Source organism: Mixophyes fleayi, chromosome 5 (genome assembly GCF_038048845.1).
Source record: "Mixophyes fleayi isolate aMixFle1 chromosome 5, aMixFle1.hap1, whole genome shotgun sequence".
Lineage (NCBI taxonomy): Eukaryota > Metazoa > Chordata > Amphibia > Anura > Limnodynastidae > Mixophyes > Mixophyes fleayi.
The window spans coordinates 82,789-100,824 of NC_134406.1; the positions used below are offsets into that span (position 1 = coordinate 82,789).

Here is an 18,036-nt window from a genome sequence, read left to right on the forward strand (position 1 = left end):
TTTTTAAAAGAAGTTTTGGATACTTGACATAATTTAAGATCTGTCCTATGCCGCACACGTGTTGATCTCTAAGAGTACGTTGTGTGTGTTCCTTATGTTTTCATCTGGTCACTCTGTGGGGCTGTTTGTAGATTATTGTTTTATAAGTTGAGATGTAACTTTTCTAAACTAATTGTGAAAACCTTCATTTACACTTTATTGCATTTCCTGTAACTTCTTTCTCTCTTGGGAGCTATATATATTGAGCTAACTGTTCAATAACTTTAGTCGTCTATGGTTCTATACTGGAACTTGCATTGGAAAAGGTCCTTGACCCAATCTGACTCAGACATTTCTAGGAAGGTTAAGGGCAGTCAGACTTCCTACTTCCCAAAAGACATGTGTCCTCATTCCCCTCTGCTTAGACTCCTTGGCGTCATCTTGGATGAGTCCCTAGTTGGCCCGTTTTTCAACAGTTGTCTTGACCAAGACGGTTCAGTCACATAGTTGGAATCTGAGGAGTTATTTTTCTGAAACGTAGTTGGCTACATTATTAAGGTAGTACTTTTGGCTCTAAACATCCAGGACTGGTAATAAATAGTATTTAGACACAAAAATAGTATCATCATCATCTATTTATATAGCACTATTAATTCCGCAGCGCTGCACAGAGAACTCATTCAAATCAGTCCCTCCCTAATGGAGCTTACAGTCTAAATCCCTTAACATACACTGATGTGTGTAGCTGACTGATGTGTGTAGCTGACTGATGTGTGTAGCCGACTGATGTGTGTAGCCGACTGATGTGTGTAGCCGACTGATGTGTGTAGCCGACTGATGTGTGTAGCCGACTGATGTGTGTAGCTGACTGATGTGTGTAGCTGACTGATGTGTGTAGCTGACTGATGTGTGTAGCTGACTGATGTGTGTAGCCGACTGATGTGTGTAGCCGACTGATGTGTGTAGCCGACTGATGTGTGTAGCCGACTGATGTGTGTAGCCGACTGATGTGTGTAGCTCAACAGAAAAGGAAAGGTATCCGCACTAGGTGAGTCTCATACCAAGGTCTAATAATAGGCTCTTAATATAGTCTATTAACCAGGATGTACTTGATGTAACAAAGTACTGCCTGAGCGGTGCACCCATCCACCAGGAATACAGTATATACAGAAAGGTAAAGAGGAAAGCAGGTGACTGCGGGGCACTCAGAACAATGGATGAGTATATAATGTTAAAATTAAATTTTATTGATATACCTTAAAATCATTAGTGATAATACGTCCTAAACCCAAAAGCTAGCGAAATATTAAAACCAAAAAATTCAAAAAAAAATAGAAACAAAAATATATAAAATTGCAGATTCACTGCAAACTTAGCTCCGTGGTCCTATATTATCTGATAGACTCTAAATAGAGGAATACACTGATGTAAATAGGATTGACTGAAAATATAATTTGTTTATTGATGAATAAAAGATATTTCCCTCGTTATAAAGTTCCACAATTGTCATAATATCTCCTATATTATCTCAGCTGATATATTGTAACATACAGGGGTGAAATGCCTATATAATTCAGAAGAGTCCCCCTAGTGTTAGCTTTAATACTCGCTATCTGTTGTATAATAATAGGAGAGCTCAAATAAATGCCTATATATCTGGAAAACTTGTGACAAATCTGTCAATTTTACAATTAATAATTTGCTGATAGTATAAAGTGTTTATTAGTGAAGAAGAGATATTTTCCTTATCATAGGGTTCCACAATTGCCAAAATGTCACCTAAATTGTCTCAGCCGATATATTATGACATACAAAGGTGAAATACCTATATAATTCTAGCGAGTCCCCCTAACGGTGGCTTTAATAATCGCTATCTATTGTATAGTAATAGGGAAGCTCAAGTGAATGCCTGTCTATCTGGCAGACTGTGAAACATATGTAAATTTTTCAGTGAATCATCATGGAGCCCAAGTCTGTATAAAAATAACATGGGCACCCTCGTTAGTAACGCTAGAATCTTGAATATAGATCTCCCCCTAATACCCTGAGTCTCAGCAATTGATCTATATATCTAAGGGTAGGGGAAATGGATCACAGCGTTCCTACTAATATAGGTTATTAGTACACAAGGAGCTAAGAAACGGCAACGCGCGTTTCGCTTTATCAGCTTTGTCAAGGCTGACAAAGCGAAACGCGCATTGCCGTTTCTTAGCTCCTGATGTGTGTAACTGACTGAGATACCTGTCTGAGAAACCCATAAGCTTTACGAAAACCTGTGGAGCGATAGTTAGTCCAAAGGGCAAAGCCTGGAGCTGATAATGTGCATCGCCGACCGCAAAGCGAAGCAGACACTGACGCCCCTCACAAATGGGGAGGTGGCGGTGAGCATCCCTAATATCCAGGGAAGCAGCAACCAGAAAGAGGTTGGAGTAAAGCTTCTTTCTGGATGAGGAACAGGAATAACTCGGGTTAGCCTCCCGGAACATCCAGTGTCTTGAGTCTGCAGGAGAGCAGATCCGTGGTGAGGAACTGGAGAAGTTCGATAACATAAACCCGAGTGACAACCCCTGGAACCCAGGCATCCGAGGGTGAGGCTGCCATTGATCCTGAAACTGCAGGAGAAGGACCTCCACCACAATACAGCGCAGGCTTGGCAGACCCCGGATCCTATGGAAACCTCCCCCCAAAGGATAGAGACTACACCCTGGTGGCAGTGGCCCTCAACCTACTGAAAGGACCTTAACCTGGGTTTCCTTGGTTTTGCATTGCTGACAAGCAGAAAATAGCTCTTACCACCCCTGGCAGCCTGAATGATTTGCTCCAGCTGTGATCCAGAAAGAGTCACCCCATCAAAAGGCAAAAACTAGTGTACAGTCGGTGCTGACCAAGAACGTAGCCACAAAGAACTGGTCGCTAAAATGAGTGCACAGACTTTGGAGGTAATAGACACCGCATCCTAAGATGCTTGACTTGAAAAATCAAAATGTGTTCAGTTAACACAAGCAGGTCAACCCTGGGCTGATTCACTTGCGGAAGCTTAGCCAACTGTTCTGCCCCTGCCTGAATAGCCTTGTTCACCCAGGCATTAGACATACCCATCTAAACAGGCTGCCAGCTGCCACATGTGCTGATCTAAGCAGATAATGACACTTATCTGTAGCATCCCGGAGAGAAACCCCACCCTGCCCAGGGATAGCGGTGGTGCTGATTAGGCGAGCAATGTGAGGATCTACCTTCGGAGAACACTCCCATTTCACAGACTCCTTCAATGGCATAGGATTAAGTGATTTAAATTTTCCCTGCATATGAAATTTCCTGTGAGGCTTTTGCCAATTCTCCGAAACCAGCTCTAATAGCTAAGACGGTGTGAAATAGACCACCTTTTTCTTCTGCCTTTTAAAAAAGCTAAAGTTTGCCGAACCTCCCAAGACTAAGTCAGCTATTTTCTGTGAAGGAGGGGAATCTTCCACACCATAAGAGTCGTTCTCGTCAGACTCCTGAATCAGATCAGACACAATAGCCTGGACCATCTCTGGAAGTTTGCGTTTATCCGTCATCCTATGGGGGGCGCTAAGCAGGCATTCCAAAGAGGAAAAGGCCCTAGCAAGACCCTGAGTGGACTCTGCAAGAGACAACACCAAACCTTCTTCAGTCTGGCACACACCACTAATGGACAGTACCGGCTATGAAGGCGGAATGTAGGGTGCATTAAAAGAAAGAGAAGAGTAACCTACTACTCTGGATTAACGTGTTACCTGAGTGAGTTCGGCTATGGACGTCGTCAGTGACTTAAGCCAAGCCAGTTCTTCCACAGCCACCGGTGCAGTCGCAGGCAACCGTTGATCATGAAACACCGCCTCACACGTTTCACACCGAGCATCTGGGTCCGGCTGTCCACAAAACAATTTAGCATTACGGTTTGCACAAATATAATGTTGCACAGACTTCTCATCCATAGTGGTATATTAAAACCAGAGAGAGGATAAAAAGAATACTTACAGTAAACACAGACAGACTGGTCACTGACATATATATATATGTATGTATGTATATATCTACTATATAAAAGCCTAGTGGCGTGTGTCTGTGTGTGGGAAAAAAAAAAAACCAAGCTGCAGCGCCACCTGCTGGGCAAAGTTATACACTGACCTACTAAATTCTTAGTGTGTGTGTGGGGGGAAAAACTCAGAAAGGGCTGAAATTTGCTGCAGCGCCACCTGCTGGGCGGAGTTATACACTGACCTACTAAATTCTTAGTGTATGTGGGGGGGAAAAAACTCAGAAAGGGCTGAAATTTGGTATACTAAGATGTTTTTAATTTGTTAATTGTTAAGTGTTTCTAAAGATTTTAAAAAAAATATATATATATATTTCTTGAAGGAGAAGTGACAGTTGGGAGTGGTTGGTGGTTGCCGGGGGTGACAGTGGTTGGTGGTTGCCGGGGGTGACAGTGCGAGAGGAGTGTGATACTCAGGACTGCTGAGAGAGATCCCTGTGTCTGGATAGATGTGGCGATAAAGATGAAGGATGAGGTGATGGAGAAAAATGATGAGGTGGTGACATGTGGACAAAACCACGTTAAAAAAGGGCGCTTGTGTCGGGAAGTAACGCTCTTCCCCTGAGGAGGCCTGGGCTATGGCCCAAGTGCATGACAAGAACCTTTTTAACACCTTAAGTAGCTTGATTTGACTAGAATGCATGAGTATCATGCACGGGTTAACTTGTGTGTGTGTGTGTATATATATATATATATATATATATATATATATATATATATATATATATATATATATATATATATATATATAATTCATCAATATATACAAAGGTAAGGGGAATAGTGGCACCATATAGAGCAGTGTTAGCTTGTATAAATCACCCAGACAGTCACTAAGTGCTGTAGTATAACGGAATTGCAGACTTAAATATATGTCTAGCTGGTAAGATCAATATCGTCCAGTTTCCAATAGATTCCAACCATATACCCAAACAGAGACCGAGAAAAGCAAAAGAAAGAATGTCAAAGGCACCCGTGAAATATAATAAAAAGTAATAGGTGGCAGCGTACCAAACGGGTATAACACTGGGCTGCCTCTTTTATGAAACAAGTGTTTATTTCTATTGGACTATATTGTTTTCAACTCACTTATTTGGTGTCTGAGTGCCATTGTTTATTATATCTGCTGTTACATATATATAATTATACACATACTGTGACAGAAGCACTGGGAAAGTGGCAAATGAAATGTCCCAGGGAGATTGCTTTGTGTGGGAAAGAGCTTCCCTAAGAGTGGGATCAGTTTTAGGAAAAAGCTGGTAAGGGTCCCTGGGGTGTAAATGGAGAGAAGGGTGGACTCATTTTACAAGATCCAGTCTGGGTCTTCTGTTCTCCCAGTCTGACAGCAAACTGGTTAATGGTTCATGTGACAGGTGTTTTAAAAAGCTGTCTTTCAGACCTGGAGAGGAGGTTGGATGCCTCCTGACAGACTCTGCGAATGGTGACCAATGACATCTATGTTTTGTATGTGTGTGGGACACAAGGTCCTTCATAGGAGAGAGGGTGTTCCTGTGTATTTAGTTGGTGGCAGACAGGCAAAAGGGGATTCTTTGTGCTCACTAGGAAATCCTGTTTCTCTGAGGCTATAGCGGGACACAGACCATCCAACCCAGGAAGGCTTTTACTCTGGTCCTCTTATTGCTCTCCTTGCTGGGTTATAGGGGAGAGAAGGAATCGGCTTTCTCCCACTGCCCTAACTACTTTGGGTGGAAAATAACACACTGTCTATTGCCTCCGAGAAAAGACTTTACCAGTATGTGTATAAAAATGCTCTTACCGATGACTATGAACCTTTATATATGTATTCAGTATTTATTGATGGTCCTTTTTTGCAGGTGGTGTTGTAATCTTTGCAGTGAATTCATTGCTGTATTTGAATCAGAGTGTCCCCCCCTACGGAGTGTCCCTCAATAGTCTTACTAATGGGACCACCTCGTTCCCGCTCAGTAAGTATCTTATATGGCGTGCTGTCTCCGGTCCCCTGTGATGTCTGACGCTCTGCAGTCCCTACTTGTGTGTCTTCTAATTCACTGTATGTATCATGTCGTATTTCACATATCCAGTATGTGTCTGTCTTGCTGTGTCCATCTCCTCGCACCGCCAGTGTCATATTGTCATTACCATCACATGTCTGTACAACTGTGTCAGCCTGTTATCTCGTCCTGATCCCCACAACACTTATGGGAATCGGGAGATGATGCAAGTGGCGTGTGGAGACATAACACGAATGCATGTCAGTGTCATCTGGAATAGCAAAGTGTTTCATGACCATAACTTGGATCTCTCCATAGAGCCGCAGGACGGCATCCGGATAAGTTTGGATTGCTGTCAGGCGACGTTCATCTCGTATGATAAGATGGTGATTTCTCTGAAGGGTGGAGAAATGTGAGTGAGGGGCACAGAATGTCTGGTGGGGATGTAATATTTATTGTATATCTCATTACGCCCCTACACTCACTGTTACCACCTGTATAATCTTACACTGATCTTGTATTTATAGTATATCACACAATCCACCCAACCCCCCCTTCCCCCTGGGTAGTTTTTAGAAGTCCCTCCATGTGTGTTCCCAGTATACAGTTTGTATATTTCTGGTTACCTTTTTTTCTTCTGTGGTTTGTGTGTAGAATATATTTCTTAGATAATTGGGTGGACGATATTAATAGCGGGTTTAGATGTGGTCTAGCTCTCGGATTTTCATCTTTGTCTGATTTCTTCAGTTATGTCCTAACTCTGATCACAGACGGGATGCGGAGTGTGCGCTCTTTTCACTTTGACAAAGCGGCAGCAAGTGTCCTCACCACGTCGGTGAGTATTCTGGTGGAGTGGTGGGTGGTGATTTGCCGGGGAATTGGTTTGGCTCATCGCAACTTGTGCCCCAACAGATGACACTGATGGAGTCTGGATATCTGTTTTTGGGATCACGTTTGGGGAACTCGCTGCTCCTCCGGTACACAGAGAAAGTTCAGGACAGTCCATCTGGACCCAACAAGGACTCTGACAAGCTGGTGAGACCAGGATCAATATTTACTGATGCTCTATGGTGTCAGTTATTTCTTTATTTAATTAAGAAAATTTCCTTTTATTTTAGGATGAGCCGCCCAGTAAGAAGAAACGAGTGGACTCCTCCTTGGTCCGCCCTGGTTAGTGCTCTCTGCTGCCCCCTACAGCTGGTTTATAACCGCTTCGCTCATATCATTTGTCCGCCTAAGGCCTACATAAGTGCACAGCCTCTTCATGTCCCTTCAAAGACCATCCTACTAGCACTTTTAGACTACCCCCTTCATTAATTTCAACTTTTCCTCTTTGCTCTTAAAATACTGCTTGTTATAGCCTCATTTTTCTCTTAAATTAATTGTCATTAACATTTCAATCTTTTATTTTTTCTGCTGCCTCCTCTGGTGACAATGCGCTATTACAGGTGTGTAAAGGTGATATTGTGTCTCTGCAGGCAGTAAGGGAGCCATGGTGGATGAGATTGATGAGATTGAGGTGTATGGCAGTGAGATGCAGTCCGGCACTCAGCTCTCTACATACTCCTTTGAGGTAAGTAGATGCAGATTGTTAGGAGTGCCGAATTAAACTAATTAACCCCAACTATAAATAAATGTTATATAATATCAACTCCTTGTAATATTCACAAATTCAAGGTTGAAAGAAGAAACTTTCTGTAATTGAAGGGTAACGATACATTGAGTAACAGTAAATACAATGATTCTCTGATGTGTAGTCTGATCCTGGTATGTGTCGCAGGACCACTGGTACACTTGGCTTTTAAGGACCAGATTAAAAGAAGATTCTTAAATCCTAATGGACTGTTAAACCACAAAATCTGTCGGGAATGTACAGTAAGTTAGATCTACCCCTAAGGGCAGTGCCAAGGATAAAGCAAGGTATCCCGTGTATACACTGGGCTGGGACGCTGGCATCTTGTGTATACACTGGGCTAGGGCGCTGGCAGGGGGAGGTATCCCGTGTATACACTGGGCTGGGACGCTGGCAGGGGGAGGTATCCCGTGTATACACTGGGCTGGGGCGCTGGCAGGGGGAGGTATCCCGTGTATACACTGGGCTGGGGCGCTGGCAGGGGGAGGTATCCCGTGTATACACTGGGCTGGGGCGCTGGCAGGGGGAGGTATCCCGTGTATACACTGGGCTGGGGCGCTGGCAGGGGAAGGTATCACGTGAATACACTGGGCTGGGGCGCTGGCAGTGGGAGGTATCACGTTTATACACTGGGCTGGGGCGCTGGCAGGGGAAGGTATCACGTGTATACACTGGGCTGGGGCACTGGCAGGGGAAGGTATCACGTGAATACACTGGTCTGGGGCGCTGGCAGGGGAAGGTATCTCGTGTATACACTGGGCTGGGGCGCTGGCAGGGGAAGGTATCTCGTGTATACACTGGGCTGGGGCGCTGGCAGGGGGAGGTATCCCGTGTATACACTGGGCTGGGGCGCTGGCAGGGGAAGGTATCTCGTGTATACACTGGGCTGGGGCGCTGGCAGGGGGAGGTATCACGTGAATACACTGGGCTGGGGCGCTGGCAGGGGGAGGTATCGCTTGTATACACTGGGCTGGGGCGCTGGCAGGGGGAGATATCGCGTGTATACACTGGGCTGGGGCGCTGGCAGGGGGAGGTATCCCGTGTATACACTGGGCTTTGGTGCTGGCAGTGGGAGGTATCCTGTGTATACACTGGGCTGGGGCACTGGCAGGGGGAGGTATCGTGTATACACTGGGCTGGGGCGCTGGCAGAGGGAGGTATCACGTGTATACACTGGGCCGGGGCACTGGCGGGGGGAGGTATCCCGTGTATACACTGGGCTGAGGCGCTGGCTGGGGGAGTTATCGTGTATACACTGGGCTGTGGTGCTGGCAGGGGAAGGTATCCCGTGTATACACTGGGCTGGGGCGCTGGCAGGGGGAGGTATCCCGTGTATACACTGGGCTGGGGCGCTGGCAGGGGGAGGTATCGTGTATACACTGGGCTGTGGTGCTGGCAGGGGAAGGTATCCCGTGTATACACTGGGCTGAGGCGCTGGCTGGGGGAGTTATCGTGTATACACTGGGCTGTGGTGCTGGCAGGGGAAGGTATCCCGTGTATACACTGGGCTGAGGCGCTGGCTGGGGGAGTTATCGTGTATACACTGGGCTGTGGTGCTGGCAGGGGAAGGTATCCCGTGTATACACTGGGCTGGGGCGCTGGCAGGGGGAGGTATCCCGTGTATACACTGGGCCGGGGCACTGGCAGGGGGAGGTATCGTGTATACACTGGGCTGGGGCACTGGCAGGGGGAGGTATCCCGTGTATACACTGGGCTGGGACACTGGCAGGGGGAGGTATCCCGTGTATACACTGGGCTGGGGCACTGGCAGGGGGAGGTATCCCGTGTATACACTGGGCTGGGACAGGTATCCCGTGTATACACTGGGCTGGGACACTGGCAGGGGGAGGTATCCCGTGTATACACTGGGCTGGGGCGCTGGCAGGGGGAGGTATCGTGTATACACTGGGCCGTGGTGCTGGCAGGGGCAGGTATCCCGTGTATACACTGGGCCGTGGCGCTGGCAGGGGGAGGTATCCCGTGTATACACTGGGCTGGGGCACTGGCAGGGGGAGGTATCCCGTGTATACACTGGGCTGGGGCACTGGCAGGGGGAGATATCCCGTGTATACACTGGGCTGGGGCACTGGCAGGGGGAGGTATCCCGTGTATACACTGGGCTGGGGCACTGGCAGGGGGAGGTATCCCGTGTATACACTGGGCTGGGGCGCTGGCAGGGGGAGGTATCGCGTGTATACACTGGGCTGGGGCGCTGGCAGGGGGAGGTATCGTGTATACACTGGGCTGGGGCGCTGGCAGGGGGAGGTATCCCGTGTATACACTGGGCTGGGGCGCTGGCAGGGGGAGGTATCGTGTATACACTGGGCTGGGGCGCTGGCAGGGGGAGGTATCGTGTATACACTGGGCCGTGGTGCTGGCAGGGGGAGGTATCCCGTGTATACACTGGGCTGGGGCGCTGGCAGGGGGAGGTATCGTGTATACACTGGGCCGTGGTGCTGGCAGGGGGAGGTATCCCGTGTATACACTGGGCTGGGGCACTGGCAGGGGCAGGTATCCCGTGTATACACTGGGCTGGGGCACTGGCAGGGGCAGGTATCCCGTGTATACACTGGGCTGGGGCACTGGCAGGGGGAGGTATCGTGTATACACTGGGCTGGGGCACTGGCAGGGGGTGGTATCCCGTGTATACACTGGGCTGGGACACTGGCAGGGGGAGGTATCCCGTGTATACACTGGGCTGGGGCACTGGCAGGGGGAGGTATCCCGTGTATACACTGGGCTGGGACACTGGCAGGGGGAGGTATCGTGTATACACTGGGCCGTGGTGCTGGCAGGGGCAGGTATCCCGTGTATACACTGGGCCGTGGTGCTGGCAGGGGGAGGTATCCCGTGTATACACTGGGCTGGGGCACTGGCAGGGGGAGGTATCCCGTGTATACACTGGGCTGGGGCACTGGCAGGGGGAGGTATCCCGTGTATACACTGGGCTGGGACACTGGCAGGGGGAGGTATCCCGTGTATACACTGGGCTGGGGCGCTGGCAGGGGGAGGTATCGTGTATACACTGGGCCGTGGTGCTGGCAGGGGCAGGTATCCCGTGTATACACTGGGCCGTGGTGCTGGCAGGGGGAGGTATCCCGTGTATACACTGGGCTGGGGCGCTGGCAGGGGGAGGTATCCCGTGTATACACTGGGCTGGGGCACTGGCAGGGGGAGGTATCCCGTGTATACACTGGGCTGGGGCACTGGCAGGGGGAGGTATCCCGTGTATACACTGGGCTGGGCGCTGGCAGGGGGAGGTATCCCGTGTATACACTGGGCTGGGGCACTGGCAGGGGGAGGTATCCCGTGTATACACTGGGCTGGGGCACTGGCAGTGAGAGGTATCCTGTGTATACACTGGGCTGGGGCACTGGCAGGGGGAGGTATCGTGTATACACTGGGCTGGGGCACTGGCAGGGGGAGGTATCCCGTGTATACACTGGGCTGGGGCACTGGCAGGGGCAGGTATCCCGTGTATACACTGGGCAGGGGCACTGGCAGGGGGAGGTATCCTGTGTATACACTGGGCTGGGGCACTGGCAGGGGGAGGTATCCCGTGTATACACTGGGCTGGGGCACTGGCAGGGGGAGGTATCCCGTGTATACACTGGGCTGGGGCACTGGCAGGGGGAGGTATCCCGTGTATACACTGGGCTGGGGCACTGGCAGGGGGAGGTATCCCGTGTATACACTGGGCTGGGGCACTGGCAGGGGGAGGTATCCCGTGTATACACTGGGCTGGGGCACTGGCAGGGGGAGGTATCCCGTGTATACACTGGGCTGGGGCACTGGCAGGGGCAGGTATCCCGTGTATACACTGGGCCGTGGTGCTGGCAGGGGGAGGTATCCCGTGTATACACTGGGCTGGGGCGCTGGCAGGGGGAGGTATCCCGTGTATACACTGGGCTGGGGCGCTGGCAGGGGGAGGTATCCCGTGTATACACTGGGCTGGGGCGCTGGCAGGGGGAGGTATCCCGTGTATACACTGGGCTGGGGCGCTGGCAGGGGGAGGTATCCCGTGTATACACTGGGCTGGGGCGCTGGCAGGGGGAGGTATCCCGTGTATACACTGGGCTGGGGCGCTGGCAGGGGGAGGTATCCCGTGTATACACTGGGCTGGGGCACTGGCAGGGGGAGGTATCCCGTGTATACACTGGGCTGGGACACTGGCAGGGGGAGGTATCCCGTGTATACACTGGGCTGGGGCACTGGCAGGGGGAGGTATCCCGTGTATACACTGGGCTGGGGCACTGGCAGGGGGAGGTATCCCGTGTATACACTGGGCTGGGGCGCTGGCAGGGGGAGGTATCCCGTGTATACACTGGGCTGGGGCACTGGCAGGGGGAGGTATCCCGTGTATACACTGGGCTGGGGCGCTGGCAGGGGGAGGTATCCCGTGTATACACTGGGCTGGGGCACTGGCAGGGGGAGGTATCCCGTGTATACACTGGGCTGGGGCGCTGGCAGGGGAAGGTATCTCGTGTATACACTGGGCTGGGGCACTGGCAGGGGGAGGTATCACGTGTATACACTGGGCTGGGGCACTGGCAGGGGGAGGTATCCCGTGTATACACTGGGCTGGGACACTGGCAGGGGGAGGTTTCCCGTGTATACACTGGGCTGGGGCACTGGCAGGGGGAGGTATCCCGTGTATACACTGGGCCGGGGCACTGGCAGGGGGAGGTATCCCGTGTATACACTGGGCTGGGGCACTGGCAGGGGGAGGTATCGTGTATACACTGGGCTGGGGCGCTGGCAGGGGGAGGTATCCCGTGTATACACTGGGCTGGGGCGCTGGCAGGGGGAGGTATCCCGTGTATACACTGGGCTGGGCGCTGGCAGGGACAGATTCCAGGAAAGAGAGTGGGCTGTAGCGAGTTTGTTCATGACATATAACTTCTAATAAATTATATGGAAAAAAAATGCAGTGTTTGAATTTGGCGCTATAATGCTCACTATGACTTGCTAACCTTGTTGTCTTGTGACTCGCTGGTTCACAGTGTAATAAACATATTCTGTTGGTTTTTATTCAGGTGTGTGACAGTATTCTAAACATTGGACCCTGTGCTATGGCGTCAATGGGAGAACCGGCATTTCTGTCCGAGGAGGTAGGTTGCTGGGAGTCATCAGTACAGCATGTTAGGGTCCTGGATAAGGTCTTCTGCTAATGATTCATGTTCTACAGGAAGGTTCTCTCTGGCTGAGACGCACACAACCTATATCTGCTTGTGGATCAGAGTATAAGCTGGCTCTGATGTTATATCCACTTCTTTACAGAAACCACTCCTAGTATTAGGGATCTATATCTATTCATTATTATTAACCTTTAGTTAGTTATGTTGACTCAATGCGTGTGAGAACAACCTGGGGAAGACATTGGTCAGTACACCTGGCAGACTGTTTCATACAAGGAATGGACTGGTCATGCATACAGCAGGTGGAGACTACCGCAGATGAACCACCCATCAGCTTTATTCTACTTGTTACCTCTCCCTCGCCTCACAGGACAGACTCTTCTGATTGTGGATATAACACTCCTGACATTTCAGTTTCAGAACAGCCCAGAACCTGACCTTGAGATCGTTTTGTCTTCTGGATATGGAAAGAATGGGGCCCTGTCTGTACTTCAGGTGAGTATTGAATCCTCCAAGCTGCCCCCTCTTCCAGAATTCATAAACTTGTCAGTATCCCACAGTGGGGCTGATGGTGGCCTCTGTGGACAACTGGAACAATTATTTAGTTCATGAATTCTAGATGGTGGTTTGTGGTGTGAGGTTAAACTTACCCCTATGGGTTATTTCAATTCAATCAGACCTGGAAGTACATCTATACCATTCTCTTCTTTTACAACAGAAAAGCATCCGACCCCAAGTTGTGACGACCTTTGAACTTCCTGGCTGTCATGATATGTGGACAGTGATCTCTTCTCACAGGAAGGATGAGGTGGGTTTTTCAGACAGTATGAGGAACTTGGTCCCACCAGGAGATGTGGATTCTCCTTATTGGTTCTGTCAAACTTTACGGGTCTCCATCTTCATACTCTTCCATATGCCCCCTATCTTCTCTCTCTACCTACCCTCATCCTTGTACAATTGTCCTGCTTCTTCCTACAGTCTGACGAAGGAGATGCAAACGCTGTGGAGCAAGAAGAGGAGGAGGAAAAAAACCGCCATGGATTCCTAATCTTGAGTCGTGAAGACTCCACTATGGTGAGTGAGACATTGATCCTTTAAATGGTTTTATCTTCCATTAATAAAGTAATTTTGTATTTCTCTTTAATTTTTTGGGGCAGTGGTGGTTGATTAACTCAACACATTGCAGCTAGCAAGTGGGTGAAGGGCTCTACTGTGTCCTTAGTCCATATAATCTATCTATTCATCTGGATGAAAGTTTGAGAGAATCCAGTGAGATGGTGAAAAGCTTCCTGATTAGAGGACCCTTCAGTTCTTTCTGCCTTTAGGAACCATCTGTCATTCAGAGATGGGCAGCACACGTAACAAATACTGACATCTGGATTCGCTAGCGTAGTAGTAAACCTATTATGGTGCTCCCTATGCGTTTTGTCCTTTGGTGGAACTTTTTCTGGGAATGTTATCCCAGACTCCATCATTGCTTAATTTAAATAGGTTAGAATGAGGAAGAATGTATGTTGATAGACAAACTGCGTATGCGGCAATGAAGTCTCTTCCTGGAGCATGAAGACCCAGTATAAAGTGCTTGCATGTGCTCTTGTGGATAGGACTGATTCCTTAGCTCTTGTTTGGACCTGATCTCTTAAAGGTGCTCTATCTCCCACTGTGAGCATTTTATTCTGAATGTCCCAACCACTTTCGCCCAGTCACAGGTCTCTGTTCTCAGCACTCAGTGTGTTTGTCTATTTATACCTCTTCTCTTGGGGAACTAATTAGCTGTTTTGTCCTCCAGCACCACCTCCATGCTGATAACACCCAAAATCTACAACTTCCTGTCTGAAGTATCTTGTGTACCCAACTGTTTCTCTGCTATCTTCACATGGATGTCCCAAAGCTCAACATGTTCAAAACAGAGCTCATCAGCTTCCCTGGTCCCAGAGTCACCACCTCCTCTTAAATATCCTGCACCATTAATAGATAGTTTGCTGTATTTCCGGGACAGGTGGTTCAGTTGCAACACCGATGAATGGATCAGTGGAATCGTGTCAAGGGGGTATATCATAGTTCTGATGATGTCCCTCCACTCAACACAAATCCGTTCCAAATTCTAGATGAATCTCTCCGTTCTGTAATCAGTAGTATAGAACGTGGGAAGGTTATGGTGTCTTTGAATAATAAGGATGTGTCACTGTCGTCTGTATTTCTTGATCCGATTCGGGACCCTTGGGACTGGAGCAGGACTGAAACAGAACCTAGCAGCCTGGATGATCTTCCTGCTCATGTTCTTGCTGATTGTGGAATATAGCAGGGGAATGAGCAGTCTGGGAATGTTGACAGGAACAGTGCACTAGTAATGCTGGCAGAAACACTGGAGCCAAGAACTATCCTCTAGTGAGAAGTGTGTTCTGGCAATGAACAGATCACAGCAGCAGGTTTAAATAGGGTGTCCCAAACAACTATTGGCTGATCAGTTCATGTGATCACAGCTGCAGAATCTGGCTGGTCTGGAATAATCACCTGACTGCATCCAAGATGGCCGCGCCCATGCAGCAGAACAAACAGTGTGTGTTTGTTTACAAACGGAGGTGTGGAGGACGGGAATGTTGCAGACGACCAGAAGGGACCCAGGTAGCCATGATATGACAGCGGCGGATGAGGTAAGTGCAGCTAAGATCCCGATTTGTGACAGTACCCCCTCCCTTACGAGTTGCAACTGGACACTTGGATTGGGGCTTAGTTGGAAACTTGCAATGAAATTTTTTGATGAGAGATGGAGCGTGAACATCAGAGGCTTTGATCCAGGCCCTGTCTTCTGGACCATAGCCCTTCCAGTCGACTAGATATTGTAAGGTCTTATGTCGAAACCGAGAGTCCAAGATCTCTTTATATATTGATTGAATTATATACATATTCATCACCATGTTCAGTCTGCACTTCAGGAGAAACCAGTTTGGGTGTATAAAACCGATTTAGCACCAGTGGTTTAAGAGAGAGATATGGAAGGAGTTGGGTACCTTGAGGTAAGATGGTAGATGTAATTTGTAGGACACTGGATTGATGACCAGGGAGATGTTAAACGGTCCAATAAAGCGAGGAGCGAATTTCATAGATGGAACTCTGAGGCGTAGATTGCGAGTAGACAGCCAGACTCTGTCTCCAGGTTTCAAGCTTGGAATGGCTCGTCGCTTTTTGTCGGCCTGAATTTTGTAGCGTTGGGACGCTTTAAGTAGAGATTCCCGTACCTGGCGAGAGTGGCCTGCAAAATTCTTAAGGAAAACTTCAGAGGCAGGTACTAAGGTTGTAGGAAGTGGGGTAAACAAGGGTACCCTGGGGTTTAGGCCATAGACCGTATGAAATGTAGTGGAAGCAGAGGATTCGTGATAATGATTATTATGTGCAAATTCTGCCCAAGGAAGCAGATCTACCCAGTCGTCTTGAGAAGAGGATATGTACAAACGGAGAAATGTTTCCAAGTCCTGATTGACTCTTTCCGTTTGCCGAAGAGAAGTTTAGTTTGATCTGTAATGCTTGGCATAAGGATCTCCAGGATTTCGCCACAAACTGAACTCCTCTATCTGAGACGATTTCTTCAGGACACCCATGCAAACGAAAGATCTCCTTTATAAATTGCTGAGCCAGTATAGGTGCTGATGGGAGGCCACGGAGAGGAACAAAATGCGCCATTTTAGAGAATCGGTCACCGATGACCCAGATGGTATTGAAATTATTAGAATTGGGCAAATCGGAAATAAAGTCCATAGAAATATGGGTCCAGGGTTTGGTGATAATAGGCAGAGGCAAAAGTTGACCAGCTGAAGATTGTCTTGAACTTTTATGTTGGGCACAGCTGCCACATGCGGAAACAAATTACTGAACATCCTGATGAAGCGTAGGCCACCAGTAGCTTCTCGATATAAAAGATTGAGTTTTGCGGATGCCCGCATGACCGGCAAATCTGGAACAATGTGCCCATTGGAGCAATTTTTTACGCAGATTCTCTGGGACTGGATATCTCAGGAGAAAACGAAAATATATCGTCCAAATATACCAAAATAGTATGGTACAGTAAGTCCCGATAGATTTCGTTTATGAAATTCTGAAAAACTGCTGGGGCTTTGCTCAGACCGAATGGCATGACAAGATATTCGTAGTGCCCATCCCTGGTGTTAAAAGCGGTTTTCCATTCGTCGCCACGCCTGATGCGGATCAAATTGTAGGCCCCGCGGAGATCCAAATTCGTAAATATTTGGGCACCTTTGACTCTGTCAAATAACTCTGTGATGAGGGGCAGAGGATACCGGTTCTTGACGGTAATGTCGTTGAGACCTCGGTAATCGATGCAGGGACGTAATCCACCATCCTTTTTCTTTACAAAAAAGAACCCGGCTCCTGCCGGTGAAGAGGATGGGCGAATAAATCCCCTTTCCAAGTTCTCTTTTACATATTCAGACATAGATTTTGTCTCAGGGATAGAAAGAGGGTAGACTCTGCCACGCGGTGAGGTTTTACCCGGAACAAGATCAATGGGACAGTCCCAATCCCGATGAGGTGGTAGAGTTTCAGCGGCCTGCTTACTGAAAACATCTGTGAACTCTTGGTAGGCAGGAGGAACTGGCAAAATTTCTTTAGCGGAGGTGGAGCAATGTGGAAGAACACGTTGTAAACAGGACCCGAAACAAGTTGGAGCCCACGCCAAGATTTGTGGAGTCGACCAGTCGATATGGGGGTTATGCGTTAGAAGCCATGGAAACCCGAGAACCAGAGGGATAGTGGCTTTTGGGATGACCAAAAAGGTAAGAGATTCAGAATGCAGAACTCCTATTTGGAGCGTCACTGGAGAAGTCTGATGCGTAATGGTACCCCCTGGAATACGGCTACCATCAACCGCAGAGAGAAAGATGGTCACTGGAATTTTCACTAGTGGAATAGCTAGTTCAGCAGCTAATTTGGCAGACATGAAATTCCCAGCTGCTCCAGAATCCAGCAGGGCTGAAATGTATTGGGAGCCTTGAGCGTGTTTCAGGGTGACTGGGATAATACAGTCCTTGCCTTGTGGGGAGCGAAGGGCCACTCCTAGGCTCACCTCCTCATAGTCAGCTAGGAGGGTGCATTTACCCGGCTTGCGAGGACAATAATGTAGCAGATGTCCGGAACTGGCACAGTATAAGCAAAGTTTCTCTCTAACTTGCCGTTCTCGCTCGGTGGGTGAAAGACGTGCTTTGCCTAGTTGCATGGGTCCATCAGGGAAAGGAGACAGTG

The 18,036-nt window shown here is 48.7% G+C and overlaps 1 protein-coding gene across 1 annotated transcript in view; it reads left to right on the top strand.

Moving 5' to 3' along the window:
* Positions 1-18,036, top strand: part of LOC142157952 (cleavage and polyadenylation specificity factor subunit 1-like) — a 52,673-nt gene that overhangs the window by 12,709 nt on the left and 21,928 nt on the right. Inside the window, exons 2-11 of the mRNA XM_075211453.1 lie at positions 5,872-5,982; positions 6,328-6,421; positions 6,757-6,844; positions 6,922-7,044; positions 7,128-7,179; positions 7,488-7,582; positions 12,679-12,753; positions 13,195-13,275; positions 13,499-13,588; positions 13,759-13,854. Of these exons, the coding sequence (XP_075067554.1) occupies positions 5,872-5,982; positions 6,328-6,421; positions 6,757-6,844; positions 6,922-7,044; positions 7,128-7,179; positions 7,488-7,582; positions 12,679-12,753; positions 13,195-13,275; positions 13,499-13,588; positions 13,759-13,854 (905 nt within the window). The remainder of the gene's footprint in view (positions 1-5,871; positions 5,983-6,327; positions 6,422-6,756; positions 6,845-6,921; positions 7,045-7,127; positions 7,180-7,487; positions 7,583-12,678; positions 12,754-13,194; positions 13,276-13,498; positions 13,589-13,758; positions 13,855-18,036) is intronic.